This window comes from Crocodylus siamensis, chromosome 8, assembly GCF_052110815.1.
Source record: "Crocodylus siamensis isolate JL-2025a chromosome 8, ASM5211081v1, whole genome shotgun sequence".
In the NCBI taxonomy this organism is placed as follows: domain Eukaryota; kingdom Metazoa; phylum Chordata; order Crocodylia; family Crocodylidae; genus Crocodylus; species Crocodylus siamensis.
In genome coordinates this window covers 26,106,227-26,118,275 of record NC_143402.1, presented here as the reverse complement: position 1 = coordinate 26,118,275, position 12,049 = coordinate 26,106,227, and the positions used below count along the sequence as shown (strand labels likewise).

Below are 12,049 nucleotides of genomic sequence, written 5' to 3'. Positions count from 1 at the left end.
CACATAAACCAGTTTTCAAAATGGCCGAAACTGGTTTAAAATAAACCTGGTTAAATGCAGTATCAGATTTAACTGATTTGGGTCAAACCAGTTTAGGGAATTTCTCTCCCAGACCTCTTCCTGGTTTGAGTTAAATCGGAGTCCCCCAGCATCCCTGCATGCTTTCAGCCCTGGACTGGGCTGTGCTGTCTGCTCCAGAGGTCAGGGCTGGCCCCGCCTCTCTGCTCTGGAACCACAGCTGGGGTAGGGGGAGCATGATCTGATGCCAGCTGGGCACAGCCCTCTAAGGCAAAGGGGGCATTCAGGAGGTTTATTTCCCCTCTCTTCCAAGAGGACCGCAGCTGGCATCTGCCTGCCCAGGGCAGAGCAGCCCCTGTTGAGGTCATCCCACCCTGCTGCTATAGTGGCAGGGCCATTGCTAGATAGTGGCTGGCATGGCCCTGCCATTTGCCCACCTTGTCCAGGGCTGGGGGTGCTGAGCTGGGCTGGCCCATGGGAAGTGCTGAGAGGGCATGGAGGGGCCAGCTTGGGCTGGGCCACAGGGGCAGGGGCCTTCCCAGCTGGCTGGGGCTGCAGGAGCTGTGCACCCGGATTACTCCCAGCTCCCTGCACCCAGCCTGGGCTGGGAAGGGCCCTGCCTTCTGGCCTGGCCCAGGCCGCCCTTCCACACCAGCCATCAGCAGCACCCACAGCCAGCCCCCTCAGCCCTGGGCCGAGGCAGGTGGATAGTGGGGCTGGGCCGCGGTGGCAGGGCCCTTCCTAGCTGGCTGTGGTTCCATGACAGCCCGGGCTAGTGCGCACAGGAGGCACCTGGCCAGACAATGGTGCAGAGGCAATGCCGCTGCAGCTGCGGGCGGCTCCTTTGGCAGCAGACTAGCTGCTCAGGATGAGTCCATCATGCCTGTGGCTGCCTGGGCTGGTTGGAGGCGCTGGCAGTCCAGAACCCAACAGCTACCTGCCCCAGGGGCTTGTGTGCCAGCAGCCACCACCGCACCTCAGATATTAAACGTTAATTATTCCTTCACCAGGAAAAAAAAAAACACCAAAAAAAAACTTATAAAAAGAAGTTCTATTTCTGCGGCATTTCCACCGTTTTATAAAAACCTTATATTTAATATTCAGTAGTTTCTACATAAGAGTGAACTTTTGTTGTTTCATTGTTTTCTAGGGGGCCATGGCTGCCACATATTCTGCACTGAATCACAAGACATTTCAGCCAGTCTTAGAGCCTGTCGCAGCTTCAAGTTTAGCTCAACGACGGAGCATGAAAAAGCTAACATCAACAGACTTATAGATCCACTGGGGCACCTTAGCCAAACTGGAGCAAGGGAAAAACCAACAAGTGGCTCTGTTTTGCCTGACCTGTGATCAAAAGGCATATAATATATGGTTTCCTGCTAAACTACTTGAATTCTATAAAAGTCCTTTTTTAAAAAAAAATCCACAGGTTCAGGGGGATTCATACTGTGTTTTACAAGCAGTGTCCATGTTTATTTAAGTTGAATGTCTGGGTATGTTACACAAACCATAAGAAACTTTTGTACATTGTCTTTTAAGATTTGTTGGAAATATTACTTTACATTCTGTATAGTTTCCCTGGGTTCATAAACAAATGGTTTAGGGGACCATTGCCAGTAACCAAGTTGTACGTAAGTGTCAGCATCAGGCCCTTTTGTAAGATATCTGTTGGTTCTCAAATTTCTTTGTAATTGGGCACTTACGAAGGGACTCTGTTTAGCTCATCGATTGTAAGGCAAGACTAACAGGTGCATTGTTCCAGGGCAAAATGGATTCGTGCTAGTTTAGGAGCTCTCCACTTCTCTGGTGACAAGAATTGAAAAGTGTTACATACAAATATTTAAAAAGTGACATGCATCTTAGGCCTGTGCTTGTGTTAGAACAGTCACTTGTAGACCACAGCAAGCAATGATAAGCAAGTGATCTCACAGACGGGAACAGGTGTTTCTATTGTCACTTTGTACCTTTTCACAAATAATTATAAGCTTAGAGAAATGCATCTGTTTTCACCATATAGAATTTAATTGTTCTGCACTGAGCTGTGAAAAGTGATAACATTGAAAAACAAGAGCCTAAATGGTATTGGTACTACTTTGGATAGGATGTTATATCTCCAGATAAACCAATATACTCTGTGTTGCCTGTCCTGCACAGGGACCATATTGCTGTTTCTTTAGCTGTCTTTTCTATTGGATAGCAGTATATCCAATTTTAACTTGTCCTGGATTGTAAGGTAAACTGACACTTTATTGTAGCATACTTGGCATATGGTTTTTTATTATTTTTATTTATTTAACATTATGTAAAATTGCTTATATTTGAATCTCTGGGGGTGTGTACAAATATTACAAAAGACGAATGCAAAATTCTTCAACTTGTCTAACCACCAGGGAAACTGGGGAAATAAGCCTTGTGATGAGCCCAGGTAATTGTTAGATATGGGACTTCATTTAACTAAAAATGGGGAGTAGGTTATGTAACTTTGGACCTATTGGTGAAAGCATCCTGCTGCCAGTCTGACCTTAACTGCTATGGTAGATCACAAGGGGATAGTTAGTCTGCAACCAGGCCAGGGCCAATATCATTTTAGAGTTTTCTAAATCAAAACCAGCGTTTTGAATTGCATCTATAAGTAAAGTGAAAAATAGTGCAGTTCATAGAAATAAAACATTTCATACATTTTAGACCATAATACACAACCATTCTAATAGGTAATAGGATGATTAAATACCTTAAATATTAGAAAAATATACCAGTAAAATATTGTTAGATTTGAACACTTCAGACTGACTAAAGTCAAGTCTTGTGCAAACTGGTCTGCCCTCAATGAATTTCTGATTCCAGATAATGCTTTAAGCAAGTCATAAGATGCTAATCCTAAGGAAAAGACAGGGGACTTTGCATATTTAAACAGTAAAATTAAGCCTTTTGGAGGATTCTGGGATAAATACTAACTATAGTAGAAGCTACTGAGAACCTAAAATGTGGAGAATATTCACTGATTTGTTTTCATTTTGATTTTTTTTTAATATCTGTGAAGCACTTGATGGCATTGGGAGTACTGTAGATGTACTGCTGCTTTCTATTTATTGCAGTGGGGGAGGTGGAAATTGTTTTGCTAAACAAGTGTTTTAGGTTGGGATATATGTAGGTTTAAAATTTGATACACATGGAAAATATGTGCATTGTATCATGCAAATCATGCCCAGTACTACATTTTCTTGAGTGTAATAGGGTTTGGGAAAAATTATGGCCCAATTGTGCCTGTTTTGAGGTGCTTGTTTGAATGCTTGAAAGATATCAAAGAATGCAGCTGCCACATGGAAAGTATATTATTTAGAAACAATTCTGCTACTTATTTTGTTTGTTTTGTTACTATTTAGACCCATTCCTACAAGTAAGCACTCACTTCTGTTTATTTTGCAATGTAATATTGTAATTTTATTTGTCATACTACAAATGACTGCTCTGAAATCAAGGTTACCAAAAGGTTAGACTGAATGGGAAACAAAGTGCACATTGGGGGAAAAAAAACACAAAGATCCAGACATAATGCAGATTACAAGGCTAATAATAAAAGGAGGAAAGGTAAATGTCTAAAATGCTGAGCTGAATTATCTTCAAAATTGTTTTCCCCACCCCATCTCCTTCACCCCATAAGGAAGCAGCTGGTCTTTAATGGCTTTGTTCCTGAGTGATTTAGCTGTGTTTACACTGCTATCTTCATTTAACTTGCTCAGAAGCACTGTTGTAAGCACCTTACAAGCATTTTGCACAAAATCAGTGATAAGCAGTCCAGGATAAATAGTGTGTTTTGGGGATTTTCTCAGTGTGCAGGATGTGGGGGGCAAGGGGAATAAAAGAGGAAAAATGTGCAAATAAGCTAATTATGCTGATTATTTAATACAGCATTTAGAGCATCTTCTGTAATCTCAGTCCTGCCAGTGTGTAAAATGTTGTTAAACTCTTACACAGGTGGCAGTCCAGAGGCAAAAAATATGGTTTTGCTGACTGCAATACTGCGAAGCTAGTCTTTTCACAAAGAAAGTACATAGACAACACCTTTGTTGTATTTGTCACAAACATGTCATGTGCCTATTTTCATCTTTAGTTTAGAGGGAAAAGGCATGCTTATTTGTAACCAATGTAAGCAAAATCAAATCTGATCTATAGACTACAATTTCATCATGTCAGTTTTGCTGTAGTACTTGATGACCACCTCATTTATTAGTTTTCTTTTGAGGATTGAATTGAAATTTCTTATAAAGGAAAATGCCACCTTAGTACAACTCAGTAGTTGTGAAACTCTAAGGTAAATGTAAAATGAACTTCTTATTAGTAATTTGTGAAAAAAGTTTGAAAATGAAGACAGAATGATTTGAGTCTGCACTTGCCAAGGGCTATCTCATTGGAAATTAACAGAATCTGCATCCCTTACAAATGGCTTTCAAACAATCAAAGATTGTTTCATTTGTTACCATTTTATTGTGGTACAAGCTTATAAATTAGCTACAGCGTGAATTTTTATTTTCATACTCAAGTCCCTTTAAAAATAGGAGTGCAAACTACACTGCCATCCTGCTTAAAATGACCCATCATTGTAGTAACTCACTTTCATTTCCAGCAAAATAGGTGCAAGTAAGTAATATTTCAGCAGCACCAATTGCAATCTCTGCCCTTGTTTGCAAAACTAATCTACCTAGGCTTGATTCTGCTACCACTAAAATAGGCACCCATTGGATTTAACTGGTGCAAGAGCAAACTCATAAGACTTTCCTTATTCTGTGTACTGTCAGATTGTTTACTCAGGTGTACTGTTTGCAAAATATAAATTCTACAGTGCAGAACTTTGCTGGCCCCATTACTCAGAAGTTGTGCTCTGGCACCACCAGCAGCTTTTGCTGGAGAACCAAAAGTATCCATGGAGAGATTATCATAAGCCTTTGTTTGTTTGTTGTCTTCTAATTGTATTCAACACACAGTTTTTAGCCTCTTGCAAATTTTTCCTTTTGCTCAAAAGGAGTTCGGTCCTTTGGCCACACTGAAAAACTGATGTGGTCTACAGATGCTGTCCCCATGGTGGTTGCACTGCTGGACAATTCAACAACTCCAGACAGCATAACTATCCCCAAATATAAATATGAAAACCCCCACGAGTCAGTTGTAAATGCTCAAATTCCATTATAAAGCTCAAATGTCCTTTTTCTGGCCATTTTAATATTTTTTTTTAAAACATGAATTTATATATTCACAGTATACTATAGAGACAAAAAAGATTAATTGGACCACACAATAGTTAAAACTAACCTGTGCTTCTGCCAAGTTATAAGATGTACTTTAACAAACAGTAGAAACCATTCATTATACGTTATGTTCATAAGTGTCATAACGCTTTTCTATACCACCTATTATTTTACTCCCTTCCCCCCAACAAAAGGTAACATTATGAGCTTGGGGAGGCTGCAAGGATTGAGACTCATTTGTGTATAAACTACCCAAAACTGCAGTGATTATCCAGATTTCTTGACTCAGCCAACTTAAGCCTAAAAGAGCTAAGTGAATGGGGTTTTGTACACTGTTGTAGCACTTTTTTCTTTCAGTGCTACAGTAGTATTGAAAGAACTACTTTTATGTTTAAAGATAAAAACTTCTCATTTGTGGGGGAGGGTATTTGTTTTTTTAAGTTCACTAGGTTTGGTTCAACTTCTTTGCTAATGTTGGGGAGGTAGGTTTTATGGAGCCCCATAGGGATACATCCCCATGAGCATGCATGTGCAGTTTTGCAGTGCCACAAGATGGGTCTGTAGCACTGCAATCGCACATGCAGGCGTTCACCGCACTGCTTAATTTGGAATGTGGCGGGGGTTTTTGAAACCTCCGCCACATTGCACAGGAAAGTCTGTATATTTGACTTAACTATAAATATATTTGACTTAACAATTGGCACATAATCATTTATAAGCTCATTCATACACATGTTGCTGAATGTTTCATCTGTTTGTATAAATGTCACAGACACTGTACTATTTTATGTGCCACCCTTCAAGTAAGTGCATTCAAGTAAGCACATTCTGAATCCTGAATGTCTTCATGTTTCCCTTTAAAAATAGCTGTTCCCAAGCTGCAGTATTTCTTTGGTGATAAGTCTGCATATTTCCTTGTGAATAGAAAAATATTGAAGTGACAAACTTAACAATGAGAAGCTGCTAAATAACTAAAAGCTTAATAGCAACATACTGCTATGTTGTTGTTTTTTAATTAGATAAGTTTAATACAGATCCTTGCTTTATTATGGAGCATGTCTTATATACAAGGAAAGTCTCATGGAAAAAACCTATTTTGAAAGTGGCATGCAGTGGATCTTTAAAGTTTAATTGGCCTATATACTTCCTTATAATGTATTTCAGAAACAGTCTTTCAGTTGCCATTTAAAGTAATAAGTGATTTTAGTTCTGGCTTTTTTGTTAGGGTACTGAAAAAAGGTGGCATCTCCTTTGCAGGGCACAGCATTACTATTTTGTGTGATGCATTAGGCATATGAGCAACATTTGTAATGATATTGCGTTGTCATTATTTTCCCAAGCACTTTTGCATCAATGCACTGATGTTTTTAATTAGAGCTAAAATTGTTCTGGTATGTGACTGGCCATAAAACTCAATATATGAAAGGGCATTAATTGAAAACAGTGCAATTTAATTACATGTTATCTGCGGTACTTCAAAGATTAACCTATTCAAACGGTCCCCCTTATCAGATATTGTAACTATCACTTCCTTCTCTAAACATATTGTGGATTTTGTATCATATTGTATTTATTTCATTTAATTTTTTAAAAGATGTTTTCTTTAAAGCTCTGTATATATTGACATTAAAGTTTGCATTGTACTACATAATCCTTGTAAGGCTGAATCCAGTAGTGCATTATAAAGTATGTTTTTTACGTTGCAGTATGCTGCTGAAAAGTACTGACGCCTTGAATTACAACATGCCAAAGAAACATAGAAATTGTATTTATTTTTGTTAAACTTTGTGAATAATTTTAAAGGTGCAGTTTTAAATAGCTGGTGGTTCCTTGGGTACTAGAATAAAAGGTTGCACATTCTTAATACTTGCAGTTGACCAAATTTGATCATTTTATGGTTCAGAAATTTTCAGCCCCATTTTAAAATTTTATTAAAAAAGTAAAACATGCAAACAACATTGAAATTCACAGTACTGATTACTGTCTTTAGCAATCCTTGCTAATATTTCAGGCATGAGGCAGGTGTGTTTCTATAGTTAAAACATAGTCTCCATTAACATGTACGTATTATGCACTTTAAAAATGCGTACATAAGTATGACTGAAAAGTAAGTTTATGATTGGAAGTTTAACCACTTAATTTGGAGGGGGGTGGTGTTGATAGCTATGACTATTCTATCACTTTCTGACTATAAGATTCAAGGTTGTTCCTAGATTCAGGATGTAAACAGACATCTCATTTGAGGCCATCCTGATTGTCCCGAGTTTTAACCTGGATCAAAACACAGGGCACACAGCATGTCCATTTACACACAAATATTTCCCTTCTAAGCTAAATTGCTTTCCCTCTGCCAGTAGGTGGCTAGCAAGAACACAGCCTGAGAGGCTTGCCTCAGAAATGGCTTTCAGTTAACTTGCATGAGCCACAATTTAAGTACACAGCATTGTGTGGAGGAAAAGGGGTTAACATATTTTATCTTGCATATTTCACAGATACTTAAAGTTTGTATGGTTCTGGCAGATGTTTATACCCTCAAGGTAATATTTTGCTCTCAAAAACCAGTCATGCACATGCTTAGCTTTTGAAACCGCATTGAAACTAGAGGACCCATTACAGCGCTGAAAGTTAAATGTACATTAAGGTTTGAGGCCAAGTAGGGGCCTAAAAGCTCCAATTGCAAACTATGCCTCTGACTAATTTTAAATGTTAAGTAACAACATACTGCAATTCTGCAGATTTTTCTTGGCCTATATGTGAGAGCCATTATTGAAGATAAAATATGGATATAATCCAGGTGATCCTAAATACCACAGTGAAAAAATAACATTTCATGCCATAAAATAGGAATATACCCGACTAGTTGATAGTAGTGCATTGTTGATCATATGCCCATGTTGAAGCTAAGTACAGTAGTATTCTGCAGGTTTACTTCTGTAAAAGAACTAGGTGGTGTTCATGTTGAGAGTGCTTGTTTTTATAAAGATCATCTGCTTTTTAAATTATAAATTATGTGGATTGTGAAATGCTGCTTTTAACGTTGACTTGAGTGTAACCAGTAATATGGGGAAAGAAGTAGAGATTCTTTCCATTTTTGTATATTTAAGTTTTGACAAAAATCGTAATTTAAGAGTCATTAAATTTAATAACTTACTGTTGGGAAATACTGGTAGATAGCCCTACTGGTGGTAGAGATGCCATTCAAAGTAGATCATGTCCTACCCAGATATAAATTCTTTAGAAGACTTAATGTTGAAAGCCTTTCCAACATATTGACTTGAAAATGAAGACTGGCTTAAAAACAACATTTGCTCTGACTTCTTTTCCTGATGCTGGTTAGATACTTGTGCTGAAGGTGTACTTGCTTATAATTAAGAGAATTGAAAGACTGTTAGAGGAACAGGAAAAAGAATTACCAAAATGAAAGTAATGTAAAATAGCAGTGTTTAATTGTGCAACTGCAGGCTAACTTGGAGATGGTGGAAGAGATGGTGCATACACTGAGGAAGTTTGAAACTGAAGTGCACTGGTGCATTCTCATGCCGTCTGTACATGTGCTCTGGGGTGGAAGTGAGGGCACTTTAATTAGAGCAGCTCCGTTAGCCACTAATTAAAGCACTTGCAGCATCATGGGTATTCAGAGTCCTGCATGTCAAGCTGGCACAGAGGGTGCTTGAATTAAAGGTTGTTCGATGAGCTTTAGTTCAAGCGCCCCTGCCAGCATTTTGAAACATGGGGATGTTGAATAGATGTGACCCAGAGGCTGCTGGGGCGCGTTTAATTAGTATGCTTCAGCCAACTCGGTTAATAGAGTCTGCTCCAATGTGTCCAGCATGTGTAAAGGTACCCAAAGAAATTTGCCAGTTCTTGCATGATGCCATCCTAACACATTTTGTATATATAATTATCTAACTTCTAGAGGTACACTGATGCATCAGTCAATCGGATTGGCACCAATATAAAGAAAACGGATTGTTTTGGAAATCAGCCTGATGTGGCTGATAATTTGGCCGATAAATGCCCATGTGTGTGCACATCTGCAACGCAGCATGCAGGCAGCAAGGAGCACAGCCCAGCAGCTTGGAGAGTTGTATGCAGCTGGTAAGTCTGGTATAGGGGGAGGGAAGGAGCGTTGGGGTGGACAGATCAAGGCCCCCGCAGTGAGGGAGGAGTGGGACTGGGGCAAGCCCTGCCCAGCCAGGGCGGGAATTGGATGGAGCCACAGCTTGTTTGGGAGGGGGCGGCTCCCACTACTGCACTCTGCTCATCTGGCGGCTCCTGCCATGGCTCCGGCTGCTCATCTGGGAAGACACTGGGGAGGGGAAGGATGTGCCCCCAGATCTGCATAGGGCAGGCTGAGGCCGGGCCTGTGGGGGCTCTTCCCAACCCAGCCCATCCTACCCTGCCCCACACAGATTTGGGGGCGCATGCCCTCCCAGATGAGAGCAGTGGGAGCTGCTGGACCAGTGTCTCCTGGACTAGTGGCCAGCAGCAGGAGCTGCCCTCCTGACACTTCCTGGACGAGCTGCAGCTCTTCCCCCAGCCCTGCTTCTCCCTCACTGTGGGGGGCCTTGATCTGCCCCCCCTTCCCCATCCCTTCTCCCTTACCTTCCACCACACCAGACTTATTAGCTGCATGCAGCTCTCCAAGCTGCCAGGCTGGTATCAGAAATTGGATTGGTATTGGCCGATATGCCTCCTTAGTAGTTGGCATCAGTATTGGCCCCAAAAATGTCTGTTGGTGCAACCCTAGTAATTTTGGCTATCAACAACATTATTGTCATGTTAGTCTGCTGTTGTGGATCATTTTATTCCAGCAGCTCAAGGTGAAACTCTTTACCTCTCAGCTGAAGCAATAAGTGTTTTTTCAACTAGCAATTGTGCTCAGAGTGCAAAAATCACCCTGACATCCATAGACAAAGAAGGCATGAATAAATAGGAAAGAGTGTTGATACTAGTCTCTGTTCATTAATGGGCATTTCTCAACCTTAAGTGATCTAGCAACTTTATAGAGTGGCATTTGTTTAATGTGGTCAATTTGTCACTACAGTAGAATTGGTAATGATGAGCAATTATCAGTAGTTTGCCATTTCAACTTCTCATGAGATGTATTTTATATGCCATAGCATAACAGTAAAAAATGATTTTTGACATTTATAATGAAAAAAATTGCAAAAATCCAAGTGCGTATTGGATTCTCTCTGTCTTGCTATCTGAAACTGTTTTACAGGTAAATATTTCATATGAAGTTTTATTATACAAAAATTAAGTGTTAGCTATATAAGAATTAAATGATTACATGACAGTCAAATAAATCAGTTAATATTTTTGCTTTGCATTATTGCATGCAGCGAGAATCGGGCTAGAATGCTTGATTTTTCTATTTCTTGAGCCAAGAAAAGCTGTGAAGAGAAAATTTACAAAGTCTTGTGAGCACCAACTAGCTTGCGAGATGCTATGGAGGATGACATCTTTTAAGCAGACTATCACGAGCAAATTTCATTGTGATTTGCTATCCTGGTACATTTGGAAATAACTACATTTCAGGAGATGACAAATTAGCCAAAGTGTTTTGTGTGCATATTAGTAGGAGTCTGGTGGTGATTCAGTGCATTAACTAATGGAATCATAGTGACGGGTTATCCCAGTGACTAATAAACCAGATTTCATTGTATAAATAGTTTGTTTCTACATGTGGAGTATTGCTCTCTACTCACTGGCCTACAGAAAGGGTAAGTAAATTGAGCAAAATCTTGTTTGGTTCCAGTTGTTAGGGACCCCTTAATTTTGGAGCTGAAGAGCTGGGATTCTGGTCCCAGTGTGTTTCTTTAGACAGTTGTCTATAGAACATGCGTCTGTTAAACTGGATACTTAAAGTTTCTTCTTGCATTGTGAACAAGAATTCTCTGATTCTAGTTGAAGCACAGAGCTCAGATAACATGAAATGGGGAAGAAATCGGCAAAAGCTTGAGAATAATCATGAAATGCCCAATGAAATAAGAAAGTTACCAAATTTTGCATATAGAGATCTTCAAAACATATTTACTAATACGAAAGTAACATTTTTCACCATGTGAACTCCAAATGCTTAAAATGGCTTCTCCCAGGTGGCTGTTGCTATTTCATGGCATAGCTACAGAGCATTAATTGGAACATCTTCCCAGGGCAGTAATCTGTTTCCTTTGACCTGGCTTCTTAATATAATTCCTCCTTGATGGTCTGTTGCCTGCTTTGGTGCAGAAACCACCTATCTACTTGTTCCTTCTAATCTGGTAAACTTCAGTCATTCTGCTGTTGTTTGGATTTGAGTTCAATATTTGCCAGGGCTATATATGTACAGAGACAGAGAGACAAGGAACATGTAATCTTCCTGAGGACCTGGTCTTCTGGCAGTAGTTCTATGGCCAGTTGAAAGAAATGATCTTCTTATTGTCTTCATATAAGAGGATAGAGTATATATAAAATAGATTATATATAAAATAATCTATGCTAAACACATAGTTACTGATCCCTTTGCCTTGTTCTTTTCTTTTGAGGTTCACTGCTCAAATCTACAAGAAGATCAGTGAGGCTTTCACAGTGTCAGAGTGTAGGCCAGGAATTTAAGACATACATGCTCCCCAAACATCAGGGAATCTCCTATTTTGCAAAGGACATGACAGTGAAATAGAACATGTGAAAGCAAAAACAGGACTTCAGTGAGACTTGGATAAATTCTGTCCTACTTTATTGCCTTGCAGTGCTTAGTTTGCCTTTTCCCAATGCTCTCGCTTATATTTGATTTAAACTAG

The 12,049-nt window shown here is 39.7% G+C and overlaps 1 protein-coding gene across 2 annotated transcripts in view; it reads left to right on the top strand.

Moving 5' to 3' along the window:
- RPS6KA6 (ribosomal protein S6 kinase A6) overlaps positions 1 to 10,585 on the top strand; it is a 97,557-nt gene extending 86,972 nt beyond the window's left edge. For both annotated transcript variants that reach the window (XM_090059676.1, XM_090059677.1), the window contains exon 22: positions 1,169 to 10,585. In XM_090059676.1, coding sequence (XP_089915802.1) covers positions 1,169 to 1,294 — 126 coding nt within the window. In that variant the 3' untranslated portion in view covers positions 1,295 to 10,585. The remainder of the gene's footprint in view (positions 1 to 1,168) is intronic.
- Positions 10,586 to 12,049: the final 1,464 nt, after the last annotated feature.